The 13,649-nt window shown below is 45.6% G+C and overlaps 1 protein-coding gene across 2 annotated transcripts in view; it reads right to left on the reverse strand.

Moving 5' to 3' along the window:
- The window catches only part of LOC137367738 (sideroflexin-5-like), a 297,384-nt gene that overhangs the window by 199,125 nt on the left and 84,610 nt on the right, over window positions 1-13,649 (reverse strand). For both annotated transcript variants that reach the window (XM_068028670.1, XM_068028669.1), the window contains exon 8: window positions 9,787-9,843. In XM_068028670.1, the coding sequence (XP_067884771.1) occupies window positions 9,787-9,843 (57 nt within the window). The remainder of the gene's footprint in view (window positions 1-9,786; window positions 9,844-13,649) is intronic.

The following is a 13,649-nucleotide window of genomic DNA, read 5'->3' on the forward strand; positions in this document are numbered from 1 at the left end:
GAAGTCCTGTGACATTGACCACAAGTCGTGGGAGTCAGTTGTCACTGATCGCCAGAGCTGATGGACAGCCATAAAGGCGGGGCTGAAGAATGGCGAGTCGAAGAGAATTGGCTGTTGGTAGGAAAAAAGACAGAAGCGCAAGGAGAGAGCCAACTGTGTAACAGCCCTGAGAACCAATTTTATCTGCAGCGCCTGTGGAAGTCTGTCACTCTAGAATAGGCCTTTATAGCCACTTCAGGCGCTGCTTCACAAACCACTGGCCACCACCAGGCACTTACCAATTGTCTCTCGAGACAAGGAGGCCAAAGAAGAAGAAGAAGAAAAAAAGAAATAAGAGTGAGTACCTTAAGGTAATTAATATCAGCAGAGAAAAAGTATTGGAGAAACTTAAGGGACTAAAAGCCGACAAATCCCTCGGGCCTGATGGCTACATCATAGGGTTCTAAAAGAGGTGACTACAGATATAGTGGATGCACTGGTTATGATTTTCCAAAATTTTCTAGCTTCTAGACAATCCCAGCAGATTGGAAGTTAGAAAATATAACATGGCTATTCAAGAAAGGAAGGCGAGAGAAAGCAGGGAACTAGAGGCCAGTCAAATTGACATCAGTCATTGGGAAAATGTTGGAGTCTATGATTAAGGAAGTCTTAACCATGCACAGGGAAAATCATAATATGATCAGACAAAGTCAACATTGTTTTATGAAAGGGAAATTGAATTTGACAAATTTGGAGTAGATAATGGAGAGCCAGTTGATGTTCGACTTCCAAAAGGCACTCAATAAAGGTGCCACATCAAAGGTTAAAAGGCAAGGACTTATGACATTGGGGGTAATATATTAGTGGGGTAAATGGACCGGAAGCAAAGAGTAGGCATAAATGGGGCACTTTCCAGTTGACAGGCTGTAAGTAATAGTATGCTGCAAGGATCAGTGCTGGGGCCTCAGCTATTCACAATCTATATTAATGACTTAAACAAAGAGACCAAGAGTTCAAGTTTCCAAGATTTCTAACGATACAAAGCTAGGTGGGAATGGAAGCTCTATGAGGCGGGCACCAAAGAGACATAGACAGGCTAAATGAGAGGACAACAAGATGGCAGATATAGTATATTGTGGGGACTTTGGTCATAAGAATAGAAGAACAATATTTTTAAAAGGCGTGAAAATTGTAAATGTTGATGTTCAGAAAGACTTGGGTGCACTAGTAAAAGGAACACAAAGGGTTGAATTTTATGCCGCTCCAGTGGGTCAGATGGCGGCGTGGAGGTGGCGTAAAATTGAGCGGGAAGCTCCAGGAGGATTGATGAAGGAAGGGCAGTGGATGTTATCTATATGGACTTTAGTAAAGCCTTTGACAAGGTCCCGCATGGCAGACTGGTGCAAAAGGTGAAGTCACACGGGATCAGAGGTGAGCTGGCAAGATGGATACAGAACTGGCTCGGTCATAGAAGACAGAGGGTATCAGTGGATGGGTGTTTTTCTGAATGGAGGGATGTGACTAGTGGTGTTCCGCAGGGATCAGTGCTGGGACTTTTGCTGTTTGTAGTGTATATAAATGATTTGGAGGAAAATGTAGCTGGTCTGATTAGTAAGTTTGCGGACGACACAAAGGTTGGTGGAGTTGCGGTTAATGATGAGGATTGTCAGAGGATACCGCAGGATATAGATCAGTTGGAGACTTGAGCGGTGAAATGGCAGATGGAGTTTAATCCGGACAAATGTGAGGTAATGCATTTTGGAAGGTCTAATGCAGGTGGGAGGTATACAGTAAATGGCAGAACCATTAGGAGTATTGACAGGCAGAGAGATCGGGGCGTACAGGTCCACAGGTCACTGAAAGTGGCAACGCAGGTGGATAAGGTAGTCAAGAAGGCATACGGCATGCTTGCCTTCATCGGTCGGGGCATAGAGTATAAAAATTGGCAAGTCATGTTGCAGCTGTACAGAACCTTAGTTAGGCCACATTTAGAATATTGCGTGCAATTCTGGTCGCCACACTACCAGAAGGACGTGGAGGCTTTGGAGAGAGTACAGAGGAGGTTTACTAGGATGTTGCCTGGTCTGGAGGGCATTAGCTATGAGGAGAGGTTGGAAAAACTCATTGTTTTCACTGGAACGACGGAGGTGGAGCGGCGACATGATAGAGGGTTACAAAGTTATGAGCGGCATGGACAGAGTGGATAGTCAGAAGCTTTTTCCCAGGGTGGAAGAGTCAGTTACTAGGGAACATAGGTTTAAGGTGCGAGGGGCAAAGTTTAGAGGGGATGTGCAAGGCAAGTTTTTTTACATAGAGGGTGGTGAGTGCCTGGAACTTGCTGCCAGGGGAGGTGGTGGAAGCAGATACGATAGCGACGTTTAAGAAACATCTTGACAAATACATGAATAGGAAGGGAATAGAGGGATATGGACCCCGGAAGTGCAGAAGGTGTTAGTTTAGGCAGGCATCAAGATCGGCGCAGGCTTGGAGGGCCGAATGGCCTGTTCCTGTTCTTTGTTGCCTATCCGCCCGGCTCCGACTCTGGTCGATTTTACGGCGGTCGTGCGGGGAGGGTGGGAGGAGGGAAATGGCCCGCCCGCCCGAGGCCAATCAAGGCCCTTAAGTGGCCATTTAACGGCCACTTAAGGGCCTTCGCCCACCTCCACGGTATTTTACCCATGGCAAGCGGGCATGCTAGAGACGTGAAAGGCCGCCCAGCGATAGCTGCTGACCTTTCTGCGCCCCAGGGGGCCATGGCAGTCAGGTACAGGGTGCCTGATTGAGGGCCGCCCCCACCTCCCAACCCACTCTCGGGAACCCCCCCCCAAAAGACCACTCCAGCCTCACCAGGGAAGGACCGATCCCCTGGTGAGGCATGCCCAACTTACCTCCATTCCTGGATCCATCTGGTCGGCAGGGCTGCAGTCCCGGCAGCGGCCACCGATCCTGGTGGCGCTGCTGGCCCGCTGATTGGCTGGCAGCTCAATGAGACGGGACTTCCTCCCTCAGGCTGGTGGCAGGCTGCCACGGAACAATTAAAGCCCGGGAACCCGTAAAATGCGGGAAGGATCCCCGGGCTGGGAGAAAGCGGGTACATCATCGAGTTTTATGTCGGTGGTGAATTCCCATCCGCCTAAGGTAAAATCCAGAAAGTCAGCATGCAGTTACAGTAAGCAATTAGGAAAACAAATGGCCCGTTGGCCTTTATTGCAAGAGGATTGGAGTACAAGAATAAAGAAGTCTTGCTACAATTGTACAGGATTTGGTGAACCACATCTCGAATACTGTGTACTATTTTGGTCTCTATATTTAAGGAAGGATGTACTTGTATTGGAGGCAGTACAGAGAAGGTTCACTAGTTTGGTCACTGGGATGAGAGGGTTGTCCTATGATGAGAGGCTGAGCAAATTGGACCTATATTCTCTGGAGTTTAGAAGAATGAGAGGTGATCGCATTGAAATATTCAAGATTATGAAGGGGCTTGATAGGGTAGATACTGAAACATGGTTTCCCCTGGCTGGGGAATCTAGAAGAAAGGGCATACTTTCAGGATAAGGGGCCGATTATTTAGGAGTGAGATGAAGAGAAATTTCTTCACTCAAAGGGTTGTGAATCTTTGGAATTCTCTACCCTAGAGGGTTGTGGATGCTCCATCATTGAATATATTTAAGGCTGAGATTGAGATATTTTTGATCTATTATTTACATGCAAAGAGACTCCAGAATGCTGTGGCACAGAGGGATCTGCGTGTCCTTGTACATGAATCACAAAACATATAATTTTGGAAAGTGTGAAAATAGATAAGTCCCCTGGGCCAGATGGGATTTATCCTAGGATTCTCTGGGAAGCTAGGGAGGAGATTGCAGAGCCTTTGTCCTTGATCTTTATGTCGTCATTGTCGACAGGAATAGTGCCGGAAGACTGGAGGACAGCAAATGTTGTCCCCTTGTTCAAGAAGGGGAGTAGAGACAGCCCTGGTAATTATAGACCTGTGAGCCTTACTTTGGTTGTGGGTAAAATGTTGGAAAAGGTTATAAGAGACCGGATTTATAATCATCTTGAAAAGAATAAGTTCATTAGCGACAGTCAGCACGGTTTTGTGAAGGGTAGGTCGTGCCTCACAAACCTTATTGAGTTTTTCGAGAAGGTGACCAAACAGGTGGATGAGGGTAAAGCAGTGGATGTGGTGTATATGGATTTCAGTAAGGCGTTTGATAAGGTTCCCCACGGTAGGCTTTTGCAGAAAATACGGAAGTATGGGGTTGAAGGTGATTTAGAGCTTTGGATCAGAAATTGGCTAGCTGAAAGAAGACAGAGGGTGGTGGTTGATGGCAAATGTTCATCCTGGAGTTTAGTTACTAGTGGTGTACCGCAAGGATCTGTTTTGGGGCCACTGCTGTTTGTCATTTTTATAAATGACCTGGAAGAGGGTGTAGAAGGGTGGGTTAGTAAATTTGCGGATGACACTAAGGTCGGTGGAGTTGTGGATAGTGCCGAAGGATGTTGTAGGGTACAGAGGGACATAGATAGGCTGCAGAGCTGGGCTGAGAGATAGCAAATGGAGTTTAATGCGGAAAAGTGTGAGGTGATTCATTTTGGAAGGAGTAACAGGGATGCAGAGTACTGGGCTAATGGGAAGATTCTTGGTAGTGTAGATGAACAGAGAGATCTTGGTGTCCAGGTACATAAATCCCTGAAGGTTGCTACCCAGGTTAATAGGGCTGTTAAGAAGGCATATGGTGTGTTAGCTTTTATTAGTAGGGGGATCGAGTTTCGGAGCCACGAGGTCATGCTGCAGCTGTACAAAACTCTGGTGAGACCGCACCTGGAGTATTGCGTGCAGTTCTGGTCACCGCATTATAGGAAGGATGTGGAAGCTTTGGAAAGGGTGCAGAGGAGATTTACTAGGATGTTGCCTGGTATGGAGGGAAGGTCTTACGAGGAAAGGCTGAGGGACTTGAGGTTGTTTTCGTTGGAGAGAAGGAGGAGGAGAGGTGACTTAATAGAGACATAAGATAATCAGAAGGTTAGATAGGGTGAATAGTGAGAGTCTTTTTCCTCGGATGGTGATGGCAAACACGAGGGGACATAGCTTTAAGTTGAGGGCTGATAGATATAGGACAGATGTCAGAGGTAGTTTCTTTACTCAGAGAGTAGTAGGGGCGTGGAACGCCCTGCCTGCAGCAGTAGTAGACTCGCCAACTTTAAGGGCATTTAAGTGGTCATTGGATAGACATATGGATGAAAATGGAATATTGTAGGTCAGATAGTTTCACAGGTCGGCGCAACATCGAGGGCTGAAGGGCCTGTACTGCGCTGTAATGTTCTAAAAAAAAAATAAAGAGTCTGAGGGGGCTTGACACGATAGATTCTGAGAGGATGTTTCCCCTCATGGGGGAACCCAGAACTAAGGGACACAGTTTCAAAATAAGGGGTCTCGCTTTTAAGATGGAGATGAGGAGGAATTTCTTCTCTCAGGGGGTCATTAATCTTTGGGATTCTCTTCCAGAGAGAGTAGTGGAGGCTGGGTCATTGAATAGGTTCAAGGCTGAGTTAGACTGATTTTTGATCTCCAAAGGAGTTGTGGGTGGGAGGCAATAAAGTTGAGTTAAGGTCACAACCAGATCAGCCATGATCTTATTGAATGGCGAAGCAGGCTTGAGAGGCCGAATGGGCCTACTTCTGCTCCTATTTATGTTCTCTCAGGGAATCACGGAAAATGAGAAGCAGACGGGAAAGTGGAGTTGAAGCCCAAGATCAGCCATGATCATATTGGGACGCCAAACCAAAACAAAGGACATCTGACATCTTTCCATATCTTCTCTTTTCTCATAAAGAATTAATAAGTATTTGGCCAAAGTATTCTTTTTGTCTGTTTGTTTTTGTACTAGAGCTCTAAAGAGTAAATCTTTTTATTTTTTGGTTAACGAGTGCGAGTGTGTGTGTGAGTGTGAGTGCATGTGTGGCTAAAGTAAAAAGGGAACTTTTATATTTATATCTGTGTGTTTATGCTTTGTTTCATTGCTGGTTAAGTCTGGTCACTGCCAGTCTCTGCCAGTCATGGATGAGCTGGACGAACAGCCAACAAAATTGGAACTCAGTGATGCCATTGATTCTCTAGCCAGTGGAAAAGCCCCTGGAAAGGACGGCATTACCCCTGAAATAATCAAGAGTGCCAAGCCTGCTAGACTCTCAGCACTACATGAACTGCTTTGCCTGTGCTGGGATGAGGGAGCAGTACCACAGGGCATGCACGATGCCAATATCATCACCCTCTATAAGAACAAGGCTGTGACTGCAACAACTACCGTGGAATTTCCCTGCTCAGCATAGTGGGGATAGCCTTCGCTCGAGTCATTTTAAACAGACTCCAGAAGCTGGCTGAGCATGTCTACCCTGAGGCACAGTGCAGCTTTCGACCAGAGAGATCCACCATTGACATGCTGTTCTCCCTTCGCCAGAAATGCCGCAAACAACAGATGCCCCTCTACGTTGCCTTCATAGTTCTCACCAAAGCCTTTGACCTCATCAGCAGACGTGGTCTCTTCAGACTACTAGCAAAGATCAGATGTCCACCAAAGCTACTATGTATCATCACCTCATTCCATGAGAATATGAAAGGCACAATTCAGCATAGCGGCGCCTCATCAGACCCCTTTCCTATCCTGAGTGGCATGAAACAGGGCTGTGTTCTCGCACCTACACTGTTTGGGATCTTCTTCTCACTGCTGCTCTCACATACGTTCAATTCTTCAGAAGAAGGAATTTTCCTCCACACAAGATCAGATGGCAGGTTGCTCAACCTTGCCCGTCTAAGAGCGAAGTCCAAAGTACGGAAAGTCCTCATCAGAGAACTCCTCTTTGCTGACGATGCTGCTTTAACATCTCACACTGAAGAGTGTCTGCAGAGACTCATTGACAGGATTGCGGCTGCCTGAAATGAATTTGGCCTAACCATCAGCCTCAAGAAAATGAACATCATGGGACAGGAGGTCAGAAATGCTCCATCCATCAATATTGGCGACCACGCTCTGGAATTGGTTCAAAAATTCACCTACCTTGGCTCAACTATCACCAGTAATCTGTCTCTCAATGCAGAAATCAACAAGCGCATGGGAAAGGCATCTGCTGCTATGTCCAGACTGGCCAAGAGAGTGTGGGAAAATGGCGCACTGACATGGAACACAAAGGTCCGAGTGTTTCAAGCCTGTGTCCTCAGTACCTTGCTCTACGGCAGCGAGGCCTGGACAACGTATGTCAGCGACGTCTCAAAGTATTCCATCTTCGCTGTCTCCGGAGAATCCTTGGCATCAGGTGGCAGGACCGTTTCTCCAATGCAGAAATCCTCGAGGCAGCTAACATCCCTAGCATATATGCCCTACTGAGCCAGCAGCGCTTGAGATGGCTTGGCCATGTGAGCCGCATGGAAGATGGCAGGATCTCCAAGGATGCATTGTACAGTGAGCTCGTCACTGGTATCAGACCCACCGGCCATCCATGTCTCTGCTATAAAGATGTCTGCAAACGCGACATGAAGTCCTGTGACATTGACCACAAGTCGTGGGAGTCAGTTGCCAGAGATCGCCAGAGCTGGCGGGCAGCTATAAAGGCGGGGCGAAAGAGAGGCGAGTCGAAGAGACTTAGCAGTTGGCAGGAAAAGAGACAGAAGTGTAAGAAGAGAGCAAACTGTGTCACAGTCCCGACAGTGTTTAAAAAGGGAGGTAGACAAAAGATGGGGAATTATAGACCGGTTAGCTTAACCTCTGTAGTGGGGAAGATGCTTGAGTCTATTATCAAGGAAGAAATAGCAGGGCATCTCGAAAGAAATTGTCCCATTGGGCAGATGCAGCATGGGTTCATGAAGGGCAGGTCATGCTTGACAAATCTTTTGGAATTCTATGATGACATTACGAGCAAGGTGGACAATGGGGACCCAGTGGATGTGGTGTACCTAGATTTCCAAAAGGCCTTCGACAAGGTGCCGCACAAGAGGCTGCTGCATAAGATAAGGATGCATAGCGTTCGGGGTAAAGTATTAGCATGGATAGAGGATTGGTTGACTAACAGGAAGCAGAGAGTGAGGATAAATGAGTGCTATTCTGGTTGGCAATCAGTCACTAGTGGTGTGCCTCAGGGATCGGTGTTGGGACCGCAATTATTTACAATTTATATAGATGATTTGGAGTTGGGGACCACGTGTAGGGTGTGAAAGTTTGCAGATGACACTAAGATGAGTGGCAGAGCAAAGTGTGCAGATGACTGTGAAACTTTGCAGAGGAACATAGATACATTGAGTGAGTGGGCAAAGGTCTGGCAGATGGAATACAATGTTAATAAATGTGAAGTCATTCATTTCAGTAGGAGTAACAGTAAAAAGGATTATTATTTGAATGGTAAAAAGTTGCAGCATGCTGCTATGCAGAGGGACCTGGATGTCCTTGTGCATGAATCACAGAAGGTTGGTCTGCAGGTACAGCTAGTAATTAGGAAGGCAAATGGAATTTTGTCCTTCATTGCTAAAGGGATTGAGTTTAAAAGCAGAGAGGTTATGTTGCAGCTGTATAAGGTACTGGTGAGGCCGCACCTGGAGTACTGTGTGCAGTTTTAGTCTCCTTACTTGAGAAAGGATGTACTGGCACTGGAGAGGGTGCAGAGGAGGTTCACTCGGTTGATTCCGGAGTTGAGGGGGTTGGCTTATGAGGAGAGACTGAGTAGATTGGGATTATATTCATTGGAATTCAGAAGAATGAGGGGGGGATCTTATAGAAACATATAACATTATGAAGGGAATAGATAAGATACAAGTAGAGAGGATGTTTCCACTGGCAGGTGAAGCTAGGACAAGAGGGCATAGCCTCAAGATTAGAGGGAGCAGATTTAGGACTGAATTAAGAAGGAACTTCTTCACCCAGAGGGTTGTTAATCTATGGAATTCCTTGCCCAGTGAAGTAGTTGACGCTTCTTCAGTAAACGTTTTTAAAGCTAAGGTAGATATCTTTTTGAACAATAAAGGAATTAAGGGATACGGTGAGAGCGCGGGTAAGTGGATCTGAGTCCACGAAAAGATCAGCCATGATCTTATTGAATGGCGGAGCAGGCTCGAGGGGCCGGACGGCCTACTCCTGCTCCTAGTTCTTATGATCTTATGATCTATGATCTTTATCTGCAGTGCCTGTGGAAGAGTCTGTCACTCTAGAATTGGCATTTATAGCCACTCCAGGCGCTGCTTCACAAACCACTGACCACCTCTAGGTGCTTACCCATTGTCTCTCGAGACAAGGAGTTCAGTTTAGAGATACAGCACTGAAACAGGCCCTTCGGCCCACCGAGTCTGTGCCGACCATCATCCACCCAAATGAGGCCAATGAAGATAATAAACAGATAATTTTGTTGTTTATTGAAGAAACCTGGTTGGTGTATTTTATTCTGGGAAAAATAGAGTCTGTGATTGACCCCATCAGTAACTGGGAAAAAATTAAAATATATTTTGTGACCTGTGGACAAGTGGAACTAGAATAACAGTGCACTCCTCCCGCCTCGGTCGTAACAGAATATACTCAGCAACTGAGCATCCATAGCTTTCTGGGTTAGAGAATTCTAAACATTCACAACTCTCTGAGTGAAGAAATTTCTCCTCATCTAAGTCCTAAATGGCCAGTCCCTTATCCTGAGACTATGACCATGAGTTCTCTCCAACCAGGGAAAACAGACTCTCCCGCAAAAAGATATAAGGTGCCTTAAGATACTTCCCATACAGGGATTTGTGTTGGAAACAATGGAATAGATAGCATTTCAAACACATCTCACCTTTGTTGCATTTCTGTTTGCATAGTTCACACAGGCATTGTGACTCTGGTTCAACCACTAAAAGGAAGAAAAACAAACTATCAATATATCCAAATACTAATCAAGGGGGTGAATAACAATCCAAAGGCAGCCCATTACTGAAAAATAAACAATCTTAGTTCCCCTAATGAATCGGTGGGTGAAATTGAGCTATACAGACAAGCAGGCTTCAGGCTCACGACCAGATCCCTGCTTAGTTAATCCATATTAGTCCATGTGACAACCTGCCTCAACAGATCTGGTCAAAGAAAGGAAAAGAACAAAATCAGCGAGGGTTCCTTTTCTTGATTCTTATCCAATGACCCCTACACATCAAGCAATGAACTGTGTTGCGCCAATGGTGGCAAAGCTTGCCAACCCAAAATGCTCAAGTTTACATAAGAATTACCATTTAAGTATGTTAAGAACAAAAGAAATAAAAGCAGGAGTAGGCCATTTGGCCCCATGAACCTGCTTCATCTTTCAACAAGACCATAGTTGATCTTCACCTCAGTTACACCTTCCTGCACTATCCCCATATCCGTGGATTTCCTTACTGCCCAAAAGTCTCTCCATCTCTGTCTTGAATGTACTCAACGGCAGAGTATCCACAGCCCTCTGTGATAGAGAATTCCAAAGGTTTATGACTTTTTGAGTGAAGAAATTTCTTCTCAGTTCTAAATGGCAAACTCCTTCTCCTGAGACTGTAACTAGGGGCCTCAGAGTGCTCGTTCAGCTGCATCCCAACAAGAGTCAGCATCTTCCGGGGCAGTGGTGGAGTGGATGACTTTTGCAAGTAAAGACAACGAACATGGACTGCATCTGCCTTTAAGGTTGCATCCTTGAAGAATTCCTGTGAATTAGTTAACCATGACCTGCATTTCACAAACCACATTGGTTCGGATTTATTGCTGTTACTAGTTAATTGCTTCCTACCTAATGGACTCCAATGTTTTTTCTACTATAGCTATCAGGCTAATAGTCCTATCATTGTTTTGACCTCATCAATTGGACCATTGGAATCTCAAGTATCTTCAATCATCTGTTACTAAATTTTGCAAGAAGACCAACCTTGGTCAGTCTTTCTCCATATCTCATTTTATTTGCTATACTTGGATGCATTCCATCTGGTTTGCCTCATGAATATTCAGTCGCTCTGAGTTCTTTTCTTGCTGACCTTTGCTCTGTCTCAGAACTCCCACGTCCTACCTCTCCACCTAATGCAAATTGCACACCTCCCTGAAAGCTCCTGTGAATAAACAAATTTAGCATTCCTGGCACACTTCTTCAAGTCTTCCATCTTATTCATTCCCCCTCATCCCAAAGCTAAAGACTAGACTTTCATGGGCCCTTGTGTCCTCTCACTGTCCAAGTTTTACCAGCTTTTAGCTGGTCTTGGATATTTTCAAATCTTCCTAGTGCCTCAAATCTTAATCATTTTTGTTGTATGCTACTTTTAACACCCTATTTACTTACTTACAAAATTGTCATATAGGAAAAAGAGTAGGCCATTCAGCCCCTCGAACCTATTCTGTCATTTAGTTAGCTGATCAGCATGTTAACTCCTCTTACCCCTCTTGCGTCCGGAACCCTTAACATCCTTAGCAAACAAAGTCTAGCAACCTTAGTTCTGAAATTTTCAGTTGATCCCCAGTCTAAACAGCCTATTGGGACGAGAGAGTTCCAGATTTCCACAACCCTCTGTGTGAAGAAGTGCTTCCTGACATCAGCTCTGAACAGCCGAGCCTAATTTTTAAAAAAATTCTTTCATGGGATGTGGGCATCACCGGCAGGCCAGTATTTGTTGCCCATCCCTAATTGCTCTTGAACTGAGTGGCTTGCTAGGCCTTCTCAGAGAGTAGCTGAGAGTCAAGGACATTGCTGTGGGTCTGGAGTCACATGTACGCCAGACCAGGTAATAGAGTCATAGCGTTATACAGCACAGGAACAGGCACTTCAGCCCATTGTGCCTGTGCCGACCATCAAGCACCTATTTATTCTAATCCCATTTTCCAGCACTAGGCCTTGTATGCTGTGGCATTTCAAGTGCTCATCTAAATACTTCTTAAATGTTATGAGGGTTCCTGCCTCTACCACCGCTTCAGGTAAGGACAGCAGATTTCCTTCCCTCAAGGACATTAGTGAACCTGATGGGTTTTTACAGCAATCGATGATAGTTTCATGGCGCCATTATTGAGAGTAGCTTTCAATTCTGGATTCATTTATTTAATTAATTGAATTTAAATTCCACCAGCTGCCATAGTAGGATTTGAACCTGTGTTCCCAGGGCATTAGCCTGGGCCTCTGGAGTACGAGACCAGTGACATTACCACTACGCCACCATCCCCTCCTATCTTTGCACTGGAGTGCTGGCTTGGGCTGCATTAGAGTGCTATAGTGGAAGTTTGGTAACTGAGGATAATTAAGGGTTAATTTTATCTTAAGTCTAATCTGTCTTTTATTTAGCAGATTAATTTAACAGTTGCTGTTTGGGTTAGAGAAGGTGAGTTGCAGACCAGCTTTAAACAGGGCTCACTCAGGCTCTGCTTGCAGATGCACCTTCTTAATTGGAGAATTGGCTTAAACCAGTTTTCAGGGGCTAGAGTCAGTCAGTATAAAAGTGGGCCATCTTATAGTGCTGACTTTGTTTGCACTGCAGTGCTGACTTGGGTTGCATTAGAGTGCTATAGTAGAAGTTTGGTAACTGAGGAAGTTCAGTGAGGAGGGAGCGTGGAGCTCCTTTCATTTCCTACCTTTCCTCAGACTGAGGAGAACCGAGAGCTTCCAAAGAGCACAGCTCTGGTGAGTAAGTCCTGGTGGGTATTTTTCAAAGTGGATTGAATTGTAAGTCATTGTTTTAGCAAGAACTGAGATGACTTACCTCCAATAACCACAACCATCTTCATTTGCGCTAGGTATGACTCCAACCAGCGGAGAATTTTCCCCGATTCCCATTGACTCCAGTTTTGCTCAGGCAACTTGATGCCACACTTGGTCAAATGCTGCCTCGATGTCAAGGGCAGTCACTCTCACCTCACCTCTTGAGTTCATCTCTTTTGTCCATGTTTGAACCAAGGCTGTAATGAGGTCAGGAGCTGAGTGGCCCTGGCAGAATTCAAACTGAGCTTCACTGAGCAGGTTATTGCTCAGCAAGTGCTGCTTGCCAGTGCTGTCGATGACACCTTCCATCAGTTTACTGACGATCGCGAGTTGACTGCTGGGGCAGTAATTGGCCAGGTTGGATTTGTCTTGTTTTTTGCGTACAGGACATACCTGGGCAATTTTCCACATTGCCGGGCAGATGCCATTGTTGTAGCTGTACTGGAATAGCTTGGCTAGGGGCGCGGCAAGTTCTGGAGCACAGGTCTTCATTACTATTGCCAGAATGTTGTCAGGGCCTATAACCGTTGTAGTATCCGGTGCCTCCAGTTGTTTCTTGATATAACGTGGAGTTTAAGCAGGTGGATGGGGTGCTGATCAAGCGGGCTACTTTGCCCTGGATGGTGTCGAGTTTCTCGAGTGTTGTTGGAGCTGCACTCATACAGGCAAGTGGAGAGTATTCCATCACACCCCTGACTTGTACCTTGTAGATGATGGACAGGCTTTGAGGAGTTAGGAGGAGAGTTACTCGCTATAGAATTCCCAGCCTCTGACCTGCTCTTCTAGTTACTGTATTTATACGCCTGATCCAGTTAAGTTTCTGGTCAATGGTAACCCCCCCAGAATGTTCAACGATGGTAATGCCGTTCAACATCAAAGGCAGATGGTTAGATTCTCTCTTGTCGGGGATGGTGTTATGGAAGTAATTCTGTTTTTAAAATTTTTTTTAAGGAATTCATAGTCAT

The sequence above is a fragment of the Heterodontus francisci genome, chromosome 1, assembly GCF_036365525.1.
Source record: "Heterodontus francisci isolate sHetFra1 chromosome 1, sHetFra1.hap1, whole genome shotgun sequence".
Taxonomy (NCBI): Eukaryota; Metazoa; Chordata; class Chondrichthyes; order Heterodontiformes; family Heterodontidae; genus Heterodontus; species Heterodontus francisci.